This window comes from Oncorhynchus mykiss, chromosome 1 (genome assembly GCF_013265735.2).
Source record: "Oncorhynchus mykiss isolate Arlee chromosome 1, USDA_OmykA_1.1, whole genome shotgun sequence".
NCBI lineage: Eukaryota > Metazoa > Chordata > Actinopteri > Salmoniformes > Salmonidae > Oncorhynchus > Oncorhynchus mykiss.
The window spans coordinates 2029527-2052791 of record NC_048565.1 but is presented as its reverse complement, the minus strand read 5'-3'; the positions used below and the strand labels follow the sequence as shown (position 1 = coordinate 2052791).

The 23265-nt window shown below is 45.2% G+C and overlaps 1 protein-coding gene across 4 annotated transcripts in view; it reads right to left on the bottom strand.

Annotated features, from left to right (window-relative positions):
• nme7 (NME/NM23 family member 7) overlaps nucleotides 1-23265 on the bottom strand; it is a 114359-nt gene that overhangs the window by 45893 nt on the left and 45201 nt on the right. For all 4 annotated transcript variants that reach the window (XM_036941267.1, XM_036940834.1, XM_036941823.1 and 1 more), the window contains 1 exon segment: nucleotides 4159-4223. In XM_036941267.1, the coding sequence (XP_036797162.1) occupies nucleotides 4159-4223 (65 nt within the window).

Here is a 23265-nt window from a genome sequence, read left to right as displayed (position 1 = left end):
GCGAGGGCAGCCTCTGGCAGAGACCCCTTCCAGAAGAACAGAGAGGTGAGGGCAGCCTGGCAGAGACCCCTTCCAGAAGAACAGAGAGGTGAGGGCAGCCTTCCAGAAGAACAGAGAGACCCCTTCCAGAAGAACAGAGGTGAGGGCAGCCTCTGGCAGAGACCCCTTCCAGAAGAACAGAGAGGTGAGGGCAGCCTCTGGCAGAGACCCCTTCCAGAAGAACAGAGAGGTGAGGGCAGCCTCTGGCAGAGACCCCTTCCAGAAGAACAGAGAGGTGAGGGCAGCCTCTGGCAGAGCTATGAAAGGTCACTGATTTCAGCAGTGAATGTACGGTGTGGGTCTAAACAGGTTAACGCCATCATCACCACCCGTGGGTCTAAACAGGTTAACGCCATCATCATCACCCGTGGGTCTAAACAGGTTAACGCCATCATCATCACCCGTGGGTCTAAACAGGTTAACGCCATCATCATCATCATCATCACCCGTGGGTATTAACAGGTTAACGCCATCATCATCACCCGTGGGTCTTAACAGGTTAACGCCATCATCATCACCCGTGGGTCTAAACAGGTTAACGCCATCATACCCCGTGGGTCTAATCAGGTTAACGCCATCATCATCATCATCATCATCATCTTCACCCGTGGGTCTAAACAGGTTAACGCCATCATCATCATCACCCGTGGGTCTAAACAGGTTAACGCCATCATCATCATCACCCGTGGGTCTAAACAGGTTAACGCCATCATCATCATCACCCGTGGATCAAAACAGGTTAATGCCATCATCATCATCACCCGTGGGTCTAAACAGGTTAACGCCATCATCATCACCCGTGGGTCTAAACAGGTTAACACCATCATCATCACCCGTGTATCTAAACAGGTTAATGCCATCACCATCACCCGTGGGTCTAAACAGGTTAACACCATCATCATCACAACCCGTAGGTCTAAACAGGTTAACCTGTCTGGGAACCCCTCGCCAACAGCCAATGAAATTGCAGGGCGCCAAATACAAATCAACAGAAATCTCATAAATCAAATTTCTCAAACAAAGAAGTATTAGGCACCATTTTAAAGATAACATTCTCGTTAATCCAGCCACAGTGTCTGATTTCAAACATGCAGAGAGGTGAGGGCAGCCTGGCAGAGACCCCTTCCAGAAGAACAGAGAGGTGAGGGCAGCCTCTGGCAGAGACCCCTTCCAGAAGAACAGAGAGGTGAGGGCAGCCTCTAGCAGAGACCCCTTCCAGAAGAACAGAGAGGTGAGGGCAGCCTCTGGCAGAGACCCCTTCCAGAAGAACAGAGAGGTGAGGGCAGCCTGGCAGAGACCCCTTCCAGAAGAACAGAGGTGAGGGCAGCCTCTGGCAGAGACCCCTTCCAGAAGAACAGAGAGGTGAGGGCAGCCTCTGGCAGAGACCCCTTCCAGAAGAACAGAGAGGTGAGGGCAGCCTCTGGCAGAGACCCCTTCCAGAAGAACAGAGAGGTGAGGGCAGCCTCTGGCAGAGACCCCTTCCAGAAGAACAGAGAGGTGAGGGCAGCCTCTGGCAGAGACCCCTTCCAGAAGAACAGAGAGGTGAGGGCAGCCTTCCAGAAGAACAGAGAGACCCCTTCCAGAAGAACAGAGGTGAGGGCAGCCTCTGGCAGAGACCCCTTCCAGAAGAACAGAGAGGTGAGGGCAGCCTCTGGCAGAGACCCCTTCCAGAAGAACAGAGAGGTGAGGGCAGCCTCTGGCAGAGACCCCTTCCAGAAGAACAGAGAGGTGAGGGCAGCCTCTGGCAGAGCTATGAAAGGTCACTGATTTCAGCAGTGAATGTACGGTGTGGGTCTAAACAGGTTAACGCCATCATCACCACCCGTGGGTCTAAACAGGTTAACGCCATCATCATCACCCGTGGGTCTAAACAGGTTAACGCCATCATCATCACCCGTGGGTCTAAACAGGTTAACGCCATCATCATCATCATCATCACCCGTGGGTATTAACAGGTTAACGCCATCATCATCACCCGTGGGTCTTAACAGGTTAACGCCATCATCATCACCCGTGGGTCTAAACAGGTTAACGCCATCATACCCCGTGGGTCTAATCAGGTTAACGCCATCATCATCATCATCATCATCATCTTCACCCGTGGGTCTAAACAGGTTAACGCCATCATCATCATCACCCGTGGGTCTAAACAGGTTAACGCCATCATCATCATCACCCGTGGGTCTAAACAGGTTAACGCCATCATCATCATCACCCGTGGATCAAAACAGGTTAATGCCATCATCATCATCACCCGTGGGTCTAAACAGGTTAACGCCATCATCATCACCCGTGGGTCTAAACAGGTTAACACCATCATCATCACCCGTGTATCTAAACAGGTTAATGCCATCACCATCACCCGTGGGTCTAAACAGGTTAACACCATCATCATCACAACCCGTAGGTCTAAACAGGTTAACCTGTCTGGGAACCCCTCGCCAACAGCCAATGAAATTGCAGGGCGCCAAATACAAATCAACAGAAATCTCATAAATCAAATTTCTCAAACAAAGAAGTATTAGGCACCATTTTAAAGATAACATTCTCGTTAATCCAGCCACAGTGTCTGATTTCAAACATGCTTTACAGCGAAAGCTCCACAAACAATTATGTTAGGTCACCACCAACTCACAGAAAAACCCAGCCATTTTTCCAGCCAAAGAGAGGAGTCACAAAAAGCACAAATAGAGATAAAATGAATCACTAACCTTTGATGATCTTCATCAGATGACACTCATAGGACTTCATGTTACACAATACATGTATGTTTTATTCGATAAAGTGCATATTTATATAAAAAAATTGAATTTTACATTGGCGCGTTACGTTCAGTAGTTCTAAAACATGCGACGATTGTGCAGAGAGCCACATGAATTCACAGAAATACTCATTATAAATGTTGTTGAAAATTGAAGTGTTATGCATGGACCTTTAGATACACTTCTCTTAATGCAAACGCTGTGTCAGATTATGCTTTTTCTAAATCTGAGAACGGCGCTCAAAGCCCAAACCAGCCAAAATAAATATCCGCCATGTTGCGCAGTCAACATTAGTCAGAAATAGCATTATAAATATTCACTTACCTTTGATGATCTTCATCAGAATGCACTCCCAGGAATTGCAGTTCCACAATAAATGTTTGTTTTGTTCGATAATGTCCATCATTTATGTTGATTTATGTCCAAACAGCTTTTTTTGTTAGGGAGTTTGGTAAACAAATCCAAAAGCGCGTTCAGGTCCAGTCGGACAAAAAGTTCAAAAAGTTATATTACAGGTCGAAGAAACTTGTCAAACTAAGTACAGAATATTTAGGATGTTTTTATCAAAAATGTTCAATAATGTTCCAACCGGAGAATTCCATTGTCTGTAGAAAAGCATTGGAACGCAGGTCGCTATCATGTGAAATGTGAGTGACCAGGACCTGGCTCTCTGCCAGACCACTGACTCAAAGAGCTCTCATCCGGTCCCACTTCACAGTAGAAGCCTGAAACAACGTTCTAAAGATGGTTGACATCAGTGGAAGCCTTAGGAAGTGCAACTTGACCCATATCCCACTGTGTATTCGATAGGGCTGAGTTCAAAAACTACAAACCACAGATTTCCCACTTCCTGTTTGGATTTTTTCTCAGGTTTTTGCCTGCCATATGAGTTCTGTTATACTCACAGACATCATTCAAACCATTTTAGAAACTTCAGTGTTTTCTATCCAATACTAATAATAATATATTAGCATCTGGGACTGAGGAGGAGGCAGTTTACTCTGGGCATGCTTTTCATCCAAAAGTGAAAATGCTGCCCCCTATCCCAAAGAAGATAACGGCATCATCATCACCCGTGGGTCAAAACAGGTTAACACCATCATCACCACCACCCGTGGGTCTAAACAGGTTAACACCATCATCACCACCCGTGGGTCTAAACAGGTTGACACCATCATCACCACCACCCGTGGGTCTAAACAGGTTAACACCATCATCACCACCCGTGGGTCTAAACAGGTTGACGCCATCATCATCACCCGTGGGTCTAAACAGGTTAACGCCATCATCACCACCCGTGGGTCCCTGTGGCACGGCACAGATTTGACTATGATGACTGACTATGTAGGCTACTTACCATCTGCAGGGCTGAGATCTCAAAACCTGCTGCTGAGATGGAGTGGAGGATCTTTCCTGTCAGGGCTGTAGAGAGAGAGAGACAGAGAGACAGAGAGACAGAGAGAGAGAGAGAGAGAGAGAGAAACAGAGAGACAGAGAGAGAGAGAGAGACAGAGAGAGAGAGAGGAAGTTCATGACATAACAGGCTCGTAACAGGCTCAGTATGGAAAGCAGATATGGTCCTGGATGTGTTCAGGACAGCTCTGTCAGGGGAAGGTCCACTAGTCAGACGGTAGACTGACAGTAGGCTACGGACAGACCCTCTTCAACATTATGGCTTCAGTTATCAGACAGCCCTTCCAAAAACCGGGGTTGTGACCCATCTGCCTATTGTCCTGAATCCAGACCCCAGCTAACAGATCTCCAATAATCAACAGGCCACAAAATGCAATGAGTTTCAAATCAGCTGTGTTTGCTAGGGATGGGGGGGAATAATGAGCCCTCTCTGGTCCCCGAGGACTGAAGTTGCCCATCCCTATAAGGTGGGGAGGTCTGTTGAATGCTCAGTCTGCTCTGCTCTCACCATGATTGGCCAATGGACTTGGGCAAATTCTCAGCTCACTGGACAAAAAGTTGCAGATGACCTTATGCCTGTTAACTCTTATGGGGATGACCTGAATACCCCTCTGACTTTAAATATTGTATGGGGCTGCCCTGGACACCATATGTGAATTGATTGCCCCCCATCTATCTTCAGAGTTCGTACTGTTAGGTTACCTAAACTGGGATATGCTTAACACCCCAGCAGTCCTACAATCTAAGCTTGATGCCCTCAATCTCACACAAATTATCAATGAACCTACCAGGTACAACCCCAAATCAGTAAACACGGGCACCCTCATAGATGTCATCCTAACTAATTCACCCTCCAAATACACCTCTGCTGTTTTCAATCAAGATCTCAGCGATCACTGCCTCATTGCCTTCATCCGCTATGGGTCTGCGGTCAAACGACCACCCCTCATCACTTTCAAATGCTCCCTAAAACACTTCTGCGAGCAGGCCTTTCTAATCGACCTAGCCCGGGTATCCTGGAAGGAAATTGACCTCATCCCGTCAGTCGAGGATGCCTGGTCGTTCTTTAAAAGTAATTGCCTTACCATCTTAAATAAGCCTGCCCCATTCAAAAAATGTAGAACCAGGAATAGATGTAGCTCTTGGTTCACTCCAGACCTGACTGCCCTTGACCAGCACAAAAACATCCTGTGGCGGACTGCAGTAGCATCGAATAGTCCCCACGATATGCAACTGTTCAGGGAAATCAGGAACCAAAACACACAGTCAGTGTAGCAAAGGCTAGCTTTTCAAACAGAATCATGCATCCTGTAGCTCTAACTCCAAAAAGTTCTGGGACACTGTAAAGTCCATGGAGAACAAGAGCACCTCCTCCCAGCTGCCCACTGCACTGAGGCTAGGAACACGGTCACCACTGATAAATCCATGATAATCGAAAATTTCAATAAGCATTTCTCTACAGCTGGCCATGCCTTCCTCCTGGCTACCACAACCCCGGCCAACAGCTCCGCACCCCCCACTTGCCCAAGCCTTCCCAGCTTCTCCTTCACCCAAATCCAGATAGCAGATGTTCTGAAAGAGCTGCAAAACCTGGACCCGTACAAATCAGCTGGGCTAGACAATCTGGACCCTCTCTTTCTAAAATTATCCGCCGCCATTGTTGCAACCCCTGCTACCAATCTGTTGATTACCAATCTCTAGACCCAAACTGCAACAGACATATCTATCCTACCCTGCCTTTCTAAGGTCTTTGAAAGCCAAGTTAACAAACAGATCACTGACCATTTCCAATCCCACCGTACCTTCTCTGCTTTGCAATCTGGTTTCCGAGCTGGTCATGGGTGCACCTCAGCCACGCTCAAGGTCCTAAACGATATCATAACCGCCATCGACAAGAGACATTACTGTGCAGCCGTCTTCATCGACCTGGCCAAGGCTTTCGACTCTGTCAATCACAACATTCTTATCGGCAGACTCAACAGCCTTCTCAAATGACTGCCTCGCCTGGTTCACCAAGTACTTCGCGTGCCGTTTGAGTGTCAAATCGGAGGGCCTGTTGTCCGGACCTCTGGCAGTCTCTATGGGGGTACCACAGGGTTCAATTCTCGGACCGACTCTCTTCTCTGCATACATCAATGATGTCGCTCTTGCTGCTGGTGATTCTCTGATCCACCTCTACGCAGACGACACCATTCTGTATACTTCTGGCCCTTCTTTGGACGCTGTGTTAACAAACCTCCAGACAAGCTTCAATGCCATACAACTCTCCTTCCGTGGCCTCCAACTGCTCTTAAATGCAAGTAAAACTAAATGCATGCTCTTCAACCGATCGCTGCCCACACCCGCCCGCTCGTCCAGCATCACTACTCTGGACGGGTGAAAAAAAAATAAAAATAAAAAGACTGTTAAATAAATAAATAAAAACTACTATCACCCCGTAGCACTCACTTCTGTCATCATCAAGTGCTTTGAGAGACTAGTCAAGAATCATTTCACCTCCACCTTACCGGCCACCCTAGACCCACTTCAGTTTGCATACAGCCCCAAATAGGTCCAACGATGCCATCACACTGCACACTGCCCTATCCCATCTGGACAAGAAGAATAACTATGTAAGAATGCTGTTCAATGACTACAGCTCAGCATTCAACACCACCAAACTCATCATTAAGCTCGTGCAACTGGATCCTGGACTTTCTGACGAGCCGCCCCAAGTTGGTGAGGTAGGAAACAACATCTCCACCCCGCTGATCCTCAACACCGGGGACCCACAAGGGTGCGTTCTCATACACGCCTCCAACTCAATCATCAAGTTTGCGGACGACACAACAATGGTAGGCTTGATTACCAACAACGACAAGACGGCCTACAGGGAGGATGTGAGGGCCCTCGGAGTGTGGTGTCAGGAAAAGAACCTCACACTCAACGTCAACAAAACAAAGGAGATGATCGTGGACTTCAGGAAACAGCAGAGAAAGCACCCCCCCTTCCACATCGACGGGTTAGTAGTGGAGAGGGTAGTAAGTTAAGTTCCTCGACGTACACATCACGGACAAACTGAATTGGTCCACCCACACAGACAGGCATCGTGAAGAAGGCGCAGCAGCGCCTCTTCAACCTCAGGAGGCTGAAGAAATTTGTCTTGTCACCGAAAACACTCCAGAGGGTAGTGAGGCTCTCCAGAGGGTAGTGAGGTCTGCACAACGCATCACCGGGGGCAAACTACCTGCCCTCCAGGACACCTACACCACCCGATGTCACAGGAAGGCCATAAAGATCAACAAGGACAACAACCACCCGAGCCACTGCCTGTTCACCCCGCTATCATCCAGAAGGCGAGGTCAGTACAGGTGCATCAAAGCTGGGACCGAGAGACTGAAAAACAGCTTCTATCTCAAGGCCATCAGACTGTTAAACAGCTATCACTAACATTGAGTGCCTGCTGCCAACACACTGACTCAAATCTCTAGCCACTTAATAATAAAAAACTGGATGAAATAAATGTATCACTAGTCACTTTAAACAATGCTACTTAATATAATGTTTACATACCCTACATGACTCATCTCATATGTATATACTGTACTCTATACCATCTACTGCATCTTTATGTAATACATGTATCACTGGCCACTTTAAACAATGCTACTTTATATAATGTTTACTCTACTTGTGTGTATAAGGTAGTTGTTGTGAAATTGTTAGGTTAGATTACTCGTTGGTTATTACTGCATTGTCGGAACTAGAAGCACAAGCATTTTGCTACACTCGCATTAACATCTGCTAACCATGTGTATGTGACCATTAACATCTGCTAACCACGTGTATGTGACCAATAACATCTGCTAACCATGTGTATGTGACCAATAACATCTGCTAACCATGTGTATGTGACCAATAACATCTGCTAACCTGAACTGAACTAACCTCCTGCCAAATATATGACAATATTAGAGACACATATTTCCCTCGGATTACACCGATCCACAAATCAATTTGAATACACTCCCATATCTACTGGGTGAAATACCAGTGCGCCATAACAGCAGCAAGATTTGTGACCTGTTGCCACAAGAAAAGGTCAACCAGTGAAGAACAAACACCATTGTAAATACAACCCATAATTATGTTTATTTATTTTCCCTTTTGCACATCGTTGCAACACTGTATATTTATTTTATTTTTTATTTCACCTTTATTTACCAGGTAGGCCAGTTGAGAACACCTTTATTTAACCAGGTAGGCCAGTTGAGAACACCTTTATTTAACCAGGTAGGCTAGTTGAGAACACCTTTATTTACCAGTTAGGCCAGTTGAGAACACCTTTATTTAACCAGGTAGACTAGTTGAGAACACCTTTATTTAACCAGGTAGGCCAGTTGAGAACACCTTTATTTAACCAGGTAGGCTAGTTGAGAACAAGTTCTCATTTACAACTGCGACCTGGCCAAGATAAAGCATAGCAATTCGACACAAACAACAACACAGAGTTACACATGGAATAAACAAAACATACAGTTTCATATGGCATTTGACATTTCTTTATTCTTTTGGAACTTCTGTGAGTATAATGTTTACTGTTCATTATCTACTTCAATAATAGAGCGTTGGACTAGTAACCGAAAGGTTGCAAGTTCGAATCCCCGAGCTGACAAGGTACAAATCTGTCGTTCTGCCCCTGAACAGGCAGTTAACCCACTGTTCCTAGGCCGTCATTGAAAATAAGAATTTGTTCTTAACTGACTTGCCTAGTTAAATAAAGGTAAAATAAAAAAATACAAAAATTTGTCATTGAATAGCAGCACATACAATGTAATTTCTGGACAATCTGGATTCCTTCATCCAATTAGTCATTGACTAGCAGCACATACAATGTAATATCTGGACAATCTGGATTCCTTCATCCAATTAGTCATTGAATAGCAGCACATACAATGTAATGTCTGGACAATCTGGAGTCCTTCATCCAATTAGTCATTGAATAGCAGCACATACAATGTAATATCTGGACAATCTGGATTCCTTCATCCAATTAGTCATTGAATAGCAGCACATACAATGTAATATCTGGACAATCTGGATTCCTTCATCCAATTAGTCATTGAATAGCAGCACATACAATGTAATATCTGGACAGGATTTTCTGCATGAAGCACAGTTGTTTGGTCTTTACACTTGCAACATATTACTAAACAACCTGATAGGAAACAGTAAGAGCTGAGCACACGGTGACGACAGACAGGTGCCATTTCAAAACCTATTTCTCTGTTGGCTGTAGCGGCTGGCGAAAGACACACGGCTGGCTGGTCACGCCTCGGTTATCAGGGTTATTACACCTTGTCCTCTGAGCTCTCTCTCCCCGAGCAGCACACCACCTGTCTGCCTCCAACAGAACAGGCTGTCCTCACATCATCTCCCTTCCCACCTCCACAGTCCCCCGATCCCAACTGGCACTGTTGCTAGGAGATCAGGTTCTGGGTGCCTAGCAACAGATGTTTCTCTATTCCAGTCATGACTGAGCACAAATTTTTTGTCACGAATCACCTCCCATTGGTTGAAGATTGTAGACAGATGAAGCTAGCCTCCCCTAAACGGACCCTTCACAAAGCCCTGCCCCCCTTGGTTACTGTTGCAACCTTGGACAACATTCCCCCAGGATGATGTAAAAACTGTGTTTCTAATACACAATGAAATCAAACACTGACTACACTTTGCAAATCCCCCCCCCCCAAAAAAACTCTAGGTTATGTTGTGGTGGACTGTCCATTACAATTGCTTCATGGGAACCTGGTCAAATAATTTTTTTTGTACTGTAACTAGCCACTGATCTTTATAATTGGCTGCTGAGGCCTTATAAAATACAAACTAGAGACACGCCCTGTGTTCCATTGACTGAACAATTCAAGACTAGACTGGATGACTTACAACTCTGGATGCATCTGAAATGGAACAATATTCCCTATTTAGTACACTACTTTTTTTTTTTTTACCAGAACCCTATGGGCCCCGGTCAAAAGTAGTGCACTACATTGGGAATAGGTTCCCATTTGGGATGCGATCTCTGAGTCCGGACTTCGAGCCAAGGTGTGGTCTGTCTCTGCATGGTGTTCCAGTAATCATGTGGACTTTGTTCAAGGAGGCAATGGTGCGAGGATAGGGTTAAATAAGTGTTGTATCTCTGGCAGGCTGCCTTATCCAGTACAGTGGAACTGTAAGGTCCCTTTGTTCACGGTGTTATCTCCTACCTAAACAAGCCCCTGTCTCTCTCCACCATGTCTATTCTTCTGCCACCTGAATAGAAGAAACTAGAAGATCCAGAGACTCTATTAGCTAATCCACTTGTTCAATTCCTGTGAGGAATATTAGAGACACAGTGATAAAGTAATTCACCTTCCCTGATAGTGATCTTAGACTAGAACCTAGAGCTACTAATAACAACCTGATGAAAGGCTGCCCAGCTACTCTACTAATAACAACCTGATGAAAGGCCGCCCTGCTACTCTACTAATAACAACCTGATGAAAGGCTGCTCTACTCTACTAATAACAACCTGATGAAAGGCTGCTCTACTCCACTAATAACAACCTGATGAAAGGCCGCCCTGCTACTCTACTAATAACAACCTGATGAAAGGCTGCTCTACTCTACTAATAACAACCTGATGAAAGGCCGCCCTGCTACTCTACTAATAACAACCTGATGAAAGGCTGCTCTACTCTACTAATAACAACCTGATGAAAGGCTGCTCTACTCTACTAATAACAACCTGATGAAAGGCTGCTCTACTCTACTAATAACAACCTGATGAAAGGCTGCTCTACTCCACTAATAACAACCTGATGAAAGGCTGCTCTGCTCTACTAATAACAACCTGATGAAAGGCTGCCCTGCTACTCTACTAATAATAACCTGATGAAAGGCTGCCCTGCTACTCTACTCCACTCCACTAATAACAACCTGATGAAAGGCTGCTCTACTCCACTAATAACAACCTGATGAAAGGCTGCCCTGCTACTCTACTCCACTCCACTAATAACAACCTCATGAAAGGCTGCTCTACTCCACTAATAACAACCTGATAAAAGGCTGCTCTACTCTACTAATAACAACCTGATGAAAGGCTGCCATGCTACTCTACTCCACTAATAACAACCTGATGAAAGGCTGCTCTGCTACTCTACTCCACTAATAACAACCCGATGAAAGGCTGCCCTGCTACTCTACTCCACTAATAACAACCTGATGAAAGGCTGCTCTACTCCACTAATAACAACCTGATGAAAGGCTACTCTACTCCACTAATAACAACCTGATGAAAGGCTGCTCTACTCTACTAATAACAACCTGATGAAAGGCTGCTCTGCTACTCTACTAATAACAACCTGATGAAAGGCTGCCCTGCTGCTCTACTAATAACAACCTGATGAAAGGCTGCCCTGCTACTCTACTAATAACAACCTGATGAAAGGCTGCCCTGCTACTCTACTAATAACAACCTGATGAAAGGCTGCCCTGCTGCTCTACTAATAACAACCTGATGAAAGGCTGCTCTGCTACTCTACTAATAACAACCTGATGAAAGGCTGCCCTGCTATTCTACTAATAACAACCTGATGAAAGGCTGCCCTGCTACTCTACTCTACTAATAACAACCTCATGAAAGGCTACTCTACTCTACTACTAACAACCTGATGAAAGGCTGCTCTGCTGCTTTACTAATAACAACCTGATGAAAGGCTGCCCTGCTACTCTACTAATAACAACCTGATGAAAGGCTGCTCTACTCCACTAATAACAACCTGATGAAAGGCTGCCCTGCCATTCTACTAATAACAACCTGATGAAAGGCTACTCTACTCTACTAATAACAACCTGATGAAAGGCTACTCTACTCTAATAATAACAACCTCATGAAAGGCTGCCCTGCTACTCTAATAATAACAACCTGATGAAAGGCTGCTCTACTCTACTAATAACAACCTGATGAAAGGCTGCTCTGCTACTCTGCTCTACTCTACTAATAACAACCTGATGAAAGGCTGCTCTGCTACTCTACTAATAACAACCTGATGAAAGGCTGCTCTGCTACTCTGCTCTACTCTACTAATAACAACCTGATGAAAGGCTGCCCTGCAGCTCTACTCTACTACTGACAACCTCATGAAAGGCTACTCTACTCCACTAATAACAACCTCATGAAAGGCTGCCCTGCAGCTCTACTCTACTACTAACAACCTCATGAAAGGCTGCTCTACTCCACTAATAACAACCTGATGAAAGGCTGCTCTACTCTACTAATAACAACCTCATGAAAGGCTGCTCTACTCTACTAATAACAACCTGATGAAAGGCTGCCCTGCTACTCTACTAATAACAACCTGATGAAAGGCTGCCCTGCTACTCTACTAATAACAACCTGATGAAAGGCCGCCCTGCTACTCTACTAATAACAACCTGATGAAAGGCTGCCCTGCTACTCTACTAATAACAACCTGATGAAAGGCTGCTCTACTCCACTAATAACAACCTGATGAAAGGCTGCCCTGCCATTCTACTAATAACAACCTGATGAAAGGCTACTCTACTCTACTAATAACAACCTGATGAAAGGCTACTCTACTCTAATAATAACAACCTCATGAAAGGCTGCCCTGCTACTCTAATAATAACAACCTGATGAAAGGCTGCTCTACTCTACTAATAACAACCTGATGAAAGGCTGCTCTGCTACTCTGCTCTACTCTACTAATAACAACCTGATGAAAGGCTGCTCTGCTACTCTACTAATAACAACCTGATGAAAGGCTGCTCTGCTACTCTGCTCTACTCTACTAATAACAACCTGATGAAAGGCTGCCCTGCAGCTCTACTCTACTACTGACAACCTCATGAAAGGCTACTCTACTCCACTAATAACAACCTCATGAAAGGCTGCCCTGCAGCTCTACTCTACTACTAACAACCTCATGAAAGGCTGCTCTACTCCACTAATAACAACCTGATGAAAGGCTGCTCTACTCTACTAATAACAACCTCATGAAAGGCTGCTCTACTCTACTAATAACAACCTGATGAAAGGCTGCCCTGCTACTCTACTAATAACAACCTGATGAAAGGCCGCCCTGCTACTCTACTAATAACAACCTGATGAAAGGCCGCCCTGCTACTCTACTAATAACAACCTGATGAAAGGCCGCTCTGCTACTCTACTAATAACAACCTGATGAAAGGCCGCTCTGCTACTCTACTAATAACAACCTCATGAAAGGCTGCTCTGCTACTCTACTAATAACAACCTGATGAAAGGCTGCTCTACTCCACTAATAACAACCTGATGAAAGGCTGCTCTGGTACTCTACTAATAACAACCTCATGAAAGGCTGCTCTGCTACTCTACTAATAACAACCTCATGAAAGGCTGCTCTGCTACTCTACTAATAACAACCTCATGAAAAGCTGCTCTGCTACTCTACTAATAACAACCTCATGAAAGGCTGCTCTGCTACTCTACTAATAACAACCTGATGAAAGGCTACTCTACTCTACTAATAACAACCTCATGAAAGGCTGCTCTGCTACTCTACTCCACCAATAACAACCTGATGAAAGGTTACTCTACTCTACTAATAACAACCTCATGAAAGGCTGCCCTGCTACTCTAATAATAACAACCTCATGAAAGGCTGCCCTGCTACTCTAATAATAACAACCTGATGAAAGGCTGCCCTGCTACTCTACTAATAACAACCTGATGAAAGGCTGCTCTGCTACTCTACTCCACTAATAACAACCTCATGAAAGGCTACTCTACTCCACTAATAACAACCTGATGAAAGGCTGCTCTGCTACTCTACTCTACCGAGTTGCGCAGCGGTCTAAGGCACAGCATCTCAGTGTAAGACCCGACAGTGCATCTCACTGCAGTACCTGGTTCGAATCCAGGCTGTATCACATCCGGCCGTGATTGGGAGTCCCATAGGGCGGCGCACAATTGGCCCAGCATCGTCTGGGTTTGGCCGAGGTAGGCCGTCATTGAAGATAAGAATTTGTTCTTAACTGACTTGCCTAGTTAAATAAAGGTTAAATATATATTTTAAATGCTCTGCCCTACCCTGCTCTGTTCTGCCCTGCTCTACTTTGTCCTGCCCTATTCTGCCCTGCTCTACTCTGCCCTGCTACCCTACCCTGCTCTGCCCTACCCTGCTCTGCCCTACCCTGCTCTGCCCTACCCTGCTCTACTCTGCCCTGCTACCCTACCCTGCTCTGCCCTACCCTGCTCTGCCCTACCCTGCTCTGCCCTACCCTGCTCTGCCCTAGCCTGCTCTGCCCTAGCCTGCTCTGCCCTACCCTGCCCTACCCTGCTCTGCCCTACCCTGCTCTGCCCTACCCTGCTCTGCCCTGCTCTGCCCTAGCCTGCTCTGCCCTACCCTACTCTGCCCTACCCTGCTCTGCCCTGCTCTGCCCTAGCCTGCTCTGCCCTACCCTACTCTACCCTACCCTGCTCTGCCCTACCCTGCTCTACCCTGCTCTGCCCTACCTTGCTCTGCTCACCCCGGCCTCTCCCGCTGCTTTGAACCAGTCAGAGCCAGATCAGTACTACTTAGATTACTAGGGGCATTACTATGTTTTTGGCAGGCAGGCTGTAACTTAGAAACCAGCCTCGGCGGGGTTGTAAAACAACCGGACACACCGGGTTTTCAGGGGAAATGGAAAGAGAGCCTGTGACACTTTTGGACAAGGAGACACGGCCATCTTAACTCCTCCCCCACATTTACTGGATTGGTTGAACAGTGGAAAAGAGCCCCCCCCCCCCCCCCCCCCCACACACACAACAGGAAGAAAGGAACGCTGCTCCGGCATGCAACGTGAAGTTACAAACCTACAGATCTGAAGTTGCAGGAATAATAGTACGCAGCATGCACAGTAATAATATTTAATATAATATCACTATTTCCACTGTGAAACAAAACATTCAAATGTTCCCATATCTAGGCTATAATAACAAGACCATGGTTTGTCATGTACTCCAACAGTATGATACTGTAACGTTCTGAAGACTGTTTGAAACACCTCTGTACATAAAATTATACGGACTCGACACACCCACACACTGCTGCGACTCTGTTTATCTTATATCTTGTTGCCTTGTCACCTTCCACATCTACCTCCATCACTCCAGTATCCCTGTCTCCTTCCCCCTATACATATCTACCTCCATCACTCCAGTATCCCTGTCTCCTTCCCCCTATATATATCTACCTCCATCACTCCAGTATCCCTGTCTCCTAACCCCTATACATATCTACCTCCATCACTCCAGTATCCCTGTTTCCTTCCCCCTATACATATCTACCTCCATCACTCCAGTATCCCTGTCTCCTAACCCCTATACATATCTACCTCCATCACTCCAGTATCCCCTTACCCTTATACATATCTACCTCCATCACTCCAGTATCCCTGTCTCATTACCCCTATACATATCTACCTCCATCACTCCAGTATCCCTGTCTCCTTCCCCCTATAAATATCTACCTCCATCACTCCAGTATCCCTGTCTCCTTCCCCCTATACATATCTACCTCCATCACTCCAGTATCCCTGTCTCCTTCCCCCTATACATATCTACCTCCATCACTCCAGTATCCCTGTCTCCTTCCCCCTATACATATCTACCTTCATCACTCCAGTATCCCTGTCTCCTTCCCCCTATACATATCTACCTCCATCACTCCAGTATCCCCTTACCCTTATACATATCTACCTCCATCACTCCAGTATCCCCTTACCCTTATATATATCTACCTCCATCACTCCAGTATCCCTGTCCCCTAACCCCTATACATTTCTACCTCCATCACTCCAGTATCCCTGTCTCCTTCCCCCTATACATATCTACCTCCATCACTCCAGTATCCCCTTACCCTTATACATATCTACCTCCATCACTCCAGTATCCCTGTCTCCTTCCCCCTATACATATCTACCTCCATCACTCCAGTATCCCTGTCCCCTTACCCTTATACATATCTACCTCCATCACTCCAGTATCCCTGTCTCATTACCCCTATACATATCTACCTCCATCACTCCAGTATCCCTGTCTCCATCCCCCTATACATATCTACCTCCATCACTCCAGTATCCCTGTCTCCTTCCCCCTATACATATCTACCTCCATCACTCCAGTATCCCCTTACCCTTATACATATCTACCTCCATCACTCCAGTATCCCTGTCTCCTTCCCCCTATACATATCTACCTCCATCACTCCAGTATCCCTGTCTCCTTCCCCCTATACATATCTACCTCCAACACTCCAGTATCCCCGTCCCCTAAACCCTATACATATCTACCTCCATCACTCCAGTATCCCTGTCCCCTAACCCCTATACATATCTACCTCCATCACTCCAGTATCCCTGTCTCCTTCCCCCTATACATATCTACCTCCATCACTCCAGTATCCCTGTCTCCTTCCCCCTATACATATCTACCTCCATCACTCCAGTATCCCTGTCTCCTTCCCCCTATACATATCTACCTCCATCACTCCAGTATCCCTGTCTCCTTCCCCCTATACATATCTACCTCCATCACTCCAGTATCCCTGTCCCCTTCCCCCTATACATATCTACCTCCACTCCAGTATCCCTGTCCCCTTCCCCCTATACATATCTACCTCCATCACTCCAGTATCCCTGTCACCTTCCCCCTATACATACAGTGCCTTGCGAAAGTATTTGGCCCCCTTGAACTTTGTGACCTTTTGCCACATTTCAGGCTTCAAACATAAAGATATAAAACTGTATTTTTTTGTGAAGAATCAACAACAAGTGGGACAGAATCATGAAGTGGAACGACATTTATTGGATATTTCAAACTTTTTTAACAAATCAAAAACTGAAAAATTGGGCGTGCAAAATTATTCGGCCCCTTTACTTTCAGTGCAGCAAACTCTCTCCAGAAGTTTAGTGAGGATCTCTGAATGATCCAATGTTGACCTAAACGACTAATGATGATAAATACAATCCACCTGTGTGTAATCAAGTCTCCGTATAAATGCACCTGCACTGTGATAGTCTCAGAGGTCCGTTAAAAGCGCAGAGAGCATCATGAAGAACAAGGAACACACCAGGCAGGTCCGAGATACTGTTGTGAAGAAGTTTAAAGCCGGATTTGGATACAAAAAGATTTCCCAAGCTTTAAACATCCCAAGGAGCACTGTGCAAGCGATAATATTGAAATGGAAGGAGTATCAGACCACTGCAAATCTACCAAGACCTGGCCGTCCCTCTAAACTTTCAGCTCATACAAGGAGAAGACTGATCAGAGATGCAGCCAAGAGGCCCATGATCACTCTGGATGAACTGCAGAGATCTACAGCTGAGGTGGGAGACTCTGTCCATAGGACAACAATCAGTCGTATATTGCACAAATCTGGCCTTTATGGAAGAGTGGCAAGAAGAAAGCCATTTCTTAAAGATATCCATAAAAAGTGTTGTTTAAAGTTTGCCACAAGCCACCTGGGAGACACACCAAACATGTGGAAGAAGGTGCTCTGGTCAGATGAAACCAAAATTGAACTTTTTGGCAACAATGCAAAACGTTATGTTTGGCATAAAAGCAACACAGCTGAACACACCATCCCCATTGTCAAACATGGTGGTGGCAGCATCATGGTTTGGGCCTGCTTTTCTTCAGCAGGGACAGGGAAGATGGTTAAAATTGATGGGAAGATGGATGGAGCCAAATACAGGACCATTCTGGAAGAAAACCTGATGGAGTCTGCAAAAGACCTGAGACTGGGACGGAGATTTGTCTTCCAACAAGACAATGATCCAAAACATAAAGCAAAATCTACAATGGAATGGTTCAAAAATAAACATATCCAGGTGTTAGAATGGCCAAGTCAAAGTCCAGACCTGAATCCAATCGAGAATCTGTGAAAAGAACTGAAAACTGCTGTTCACAAATGCTCTCCATCCAACCTCACTGAGCTCGAGCTGTTTTGCAAGGAAGAATGGGGGAAAAAAATTCAGTCTCTTCGATGTGCAAAACTGATAGACATACCCCAAGCGACTTACAGCTGTAATCGCAGCAAAAGGTGGCGCTACAAAGTATTAACTTAAGGGGGCTGAATAATTTTGCACGGCCAATTTTTCAGTTTTTGATTTGTTAAAAAAGTTTGAAATATCCAATAAATGTCATTCCACTTCATGATTGTGTCCCACTTGTTGTTGATTCTTCACAAAAAAATACAGTTTTATATCTTTATGTTTGAAGCCTGAAATGTGGCAAAAGGTCGCAAAGTTCAAGGGGGCCGAATACTTTCGCAAGGCACTGTATCTACCTCCATCACTCCAGTATCCCTGTCCCCTTCCCCCTATACATATCTACCTCCATCACTCCAGTATCCCTGTCCCCTTCCCCCTATACATATCTACCTCCATCACTCCAGTATCCCTGCACATTGTAAATATGGTACTGGAAATGACTCTGGAACTGACCCTGGAACTGAAAGACCCTGGAACTGGAACTGACCCTGGAACTGAAAGACCCTGGAACTGACCCTGGAACTGAAAGACCCTGGAACTGACCCTGGAACTGAAAGACCCTGGAACTGACCCTGGAACTGAAAGACCCTGGAACTGACCCTGGAACTGAAAGACCCTGGAACTGACTTTACTTTTTACTTTACTTTTCATAAATGTTTTATAGTATTACTAAAACACTTGATCACATGACTAACCTACAGCTCCTCCTGTTATGAGCTGTTAGTGGAGGCTCCAACTGCTGCTGTAAAATAAAACTATCACGCTCCACATCTCTGACTGTTGAATCTAAATGGAATCTGCGGTTGAGGCTCTGATCCTCTGGGAATTAGCAGTGTGTGACTGCCAGGGTGTATTTTAGTACCTTGTTTGGTTTGATCTGTATTGGAATGTGGCATAGTCGACGTAGTGGGATTGTGTAGGTAGAGTGTGTGCAGCAGGTTCGGTGTATATAATCACATGTAGTCGACGTAGTGGGATTGTGTAGGTAGAGTGTGTGCAGCAGGTTCGGTGTATATAATCACATGTAGTCGACGTAGTGGGATTGTGTAGGTAGAGTGTGTGCAGCAGGTTCGGTGTATACAATGGGTGTAGACTTAACCGTGAAATGCTTGATCATGAGCACTTCCCAACCATGATGAGTTAAAAAAATATATAGAATAATAAAAATAGGAACACAAGAGGTATCAAATACACAAGAATGGAGCTAGAAACAGGAAGTACCAGATCAATGTGGAGCTATATACAGGAAGTACCAGTACCATATCAATGTGGAGCTATATACAGGAAGTATCAGATCAATGTGGAGCTATAAACAGGGAGTACCAGATCAATGTGGAGCTATAAACAGGAAGTACCAGATCAATGTGCAGCTATATACAGGAAGTACCAGTACCATATCAATGTGGAGCTATATACAGGAAGTATCAGATCAATGTGCAGCTATATACAGGAAGTGCCAGATCAATGTGCAGCTATATACAGGAAGTGCCAGATCAATGTGGAGCTATAAACAGGGAGTACCAGATCAATGTGGAGCTATATACAGGAAGTACCAGATCAATGTGGAGCTATATACAGGAAGTACCAGATCAATGTGGAGCTATATACAGGAAGTACCAGATCAATGTGGAGCTATAAACAGGGAGTACCAGATCAATGTGGAGCTATAAACAGGGAGTACCAGATCAATGTGGAGCTATAAACAGGGAGTACCAGATCAATGTGGAGCTATAAACAGGGAGTACCAGATCAATGTGGAGCTATAAACAGGGAGTACCAGATCAATGTGGAGCTATAAACAGGGAGTACCAGATCAATGTGGAGCTATAAACAGGGAGTACCAGATCAATTTGGAGCTATAAACAGGGAGTAGCAGATCAATGTGGAGCTATAAACAGGGAGTACCAGATCAATATGGAGCTATATACAGGAAGTACCAGTACCAGATCAATGTGGAGCTATATACAGGAAGTACCAGATCAATGTGGAGCTATAAACAGGGAGTACCAGATCAATATGGAGCTATATACAGGGAGTACCAGATCAATGTGGAGCTATAAACAGGGAGTACCAGATCAATGTGGAGCTATATACAGGGAGTACCAGATCAATGTGGAGCTATAAACAGGGAGTACCAGATCAATGTGGAGCTATAAACAGGGAGTACCAGATAAATATGGAGCTATAAACAGGGAGTGCCAGATCAATGTGGAGCTATAAACAGGGAGTACCAGATCAATGTGGAGCTATAAACAGGAAGAACCAGATCAATGTGGAGCTATAAACAGGGAGTACCAGATCAATGTGGAGCTATGTACAGGGAGTACCAGATCAATGTGGAGCTATAAACAGGGAGTACCAGATCAATGTGGAGCTATAAACAGGGAGTACCAGATCAATGTGGAGCTATAAACAGGGAGTACCAGATCAATGTGGAGCTATAAACAGGGAGTACCAGATCAATGTGGAGCTATATACAGGAAGTACCAGTACCAGATCAATGTGGAGCTATAAACAGGGAGTACCAGATCAATATGGAGCTATATACAGGGAGTACCAGATCAATGTGGAGCTATATACAGGAAGTAGCAGATCAATGTGGAGCTATATACAGGGAGTACCAGATCAATTTGGAGCTATAAACAGGGAGTACCAGATCAATATGGAGCTATATACAGGAAGTACCAGTACCAGATCAATGTGGAGCTATAAACAGGGAGTACCAGATCAATATGGAGCTATATACAGGGAGTACCAGATCAATGTGGAGCTATATACAGGAAGTACCAGTACCAGATCAATGTGGAGCTATATACAGGAAGTACCAGATCAATGTGGAGCTATAAACAGGGAGTACCAGATCAATATGGAGCTATATACAGGGAGTACCAGATCAATGTGGAGCTATAAACAGGGAGTACCAGATCAATGTGGAGCTATAAACAGGGAGTACCAGATCAATGTGGAGCTATGTACAGGGAGTACCAGATCAATGTGGAGCTATAAACAGGGAGTACCAGATCAATGTGGAGCTACAAACAGGGAGTACCAGATCAATGTGGAGCTATAAACAGGGAGTACCAGATCAATGTGGAGCTATAAACAGGGAGTACCAGATCAATGTGGAGCTATAAACATGGAGTACCAGATCAATGTGGAGCTATAAACAGGGAGTACCAGATCAATATGGAGCTATAAACAGGGAGTAGCAGATCAATGTGGAGCTATAAACAGGGAGTACCAGATCAATGTGGAGCTATATACAGGAAGTACCAGTACCAGATCAATGTGGAGCTATATACAGGAAGTACCAGATCAATGTGGAGCTATAAACAGGGAGTACCAGATCAATGTGGAGCTATATACAGGGAGTACCAGATCAATGTGGAGCTATAAACAGGGAGTACCAGATCAATGTGGAGCTATAAACAGGGAGTACCAGATAAATATGGAGCTATAAACAGGGAGTGCCAGATCAATGTGGAGCTATAAACAGGGAGTACCAGATCAATGTGGAGCTATAAACAGGGAGAACCAGATCAATGTGGAGCTATAAACAGGGAGTACCAGATCAATGTGGAGCTATATACAGGGAGTACCAGATCAATTGATCTGGCCAAGGCTTTCGACTCTGTCAATCACCACATCCTCATCGGCAGACTTAACAGCCTTGGTTTCTCAAATGATTGCCTCGCCTGGTTCACCAACTACTTCTCTGATAGAGTTCAGTGTGTCAAATCGGAGGGTCTGTTGTCCGGACCTCTGGCAGTCTCTATGGGGGTGCCACAGGGTTCAATTCTTGGACCGACTCTCTTCTCTGTATACATCAATGAGGTCGCTCTTGCTGCTGGTGAGTCTCTGATCCACCTCTACGCAGACGACACCATTCTGTATACTTCCGGCCCTTCTTTGGACACTGTGTTAACAACCCTCCAGGCAAGCTTCAATGCCATACAACTCTCCTTCCGTGGCCTCCAATTGCTCTTAAATACAAGTAAAACTAAATGCATGCTCTTCAACCGATCGCTACCTGCACCTACCCGCCTGTCCAACATCACTACTCTGGACGGCTCTGACTTAGAATACGTGGACAACTACAAATACTTAGGTGTCTGGTTAGACTGTAAACTCTCCTTCCAGACCCATATCAAACATCTCCAATCCAAAGTTAAATCTAGAATTGGCTTCCTATTTCGCAACAAAGCATCCTTCACTCATGCTGCCAAACATACCCTTGTAAAACTGACCATCCTACCAATCCTCGACTTTGGCGATGTAATTTACAAAATAGCCTCCAATACCCTACTCAACAAATTGGATGCAGTCTATCACAGTGCAATCCGTTTTGTCACCAAAGCCCCATATACTACCCACCATTGCGACCTGTACGCTCTCGTTGGCTGGCCCTCGCTTCATACTCGTCGCCAAACCCACTGGCTCCATGTCATCTACAAGACCCTGCTAGGTAAAGTCCCCCCTTATCTCAGCTCGCTGGTCACCATAGCATCTCCCACCTGTAGCACACGCTCCAGCAGGTATATCTCTCTAGTCACCCCCAAAACCAATTCTTTCTTTGGCCGCCTCTCTTTCCAGTTCTCTGCTGCCAATGACTGGAACGAACTACAAAAATCTCTGAAACTGGAAACACTTATCTCCCTCACTAGCTTTAAGCACCAACTGTCAGAGCAGCTCACAGATTACTGCACCTGTACATAGCCCACCTATAATTTAGCCCTATCAACTACCTCTTTCCCAACTGTATTTAATTTATTTATTTATTTTGCTCCTTTGCACCCCATTATTTTTATTTCTACTTTGCACATTCTTCCATTGCAAAACTACCATTCCAGTGTTTTACTTGCTATATTGTATTTACCTTGCCACCAAGGCCTTTTTTGCCTTTACCTCCCTTCTCACCTCATTTGCTCACATTGTATATAGACTTGTTTATACTTTATTATTGACTGTATGTTTGTTTTACTCCATGTGTAAC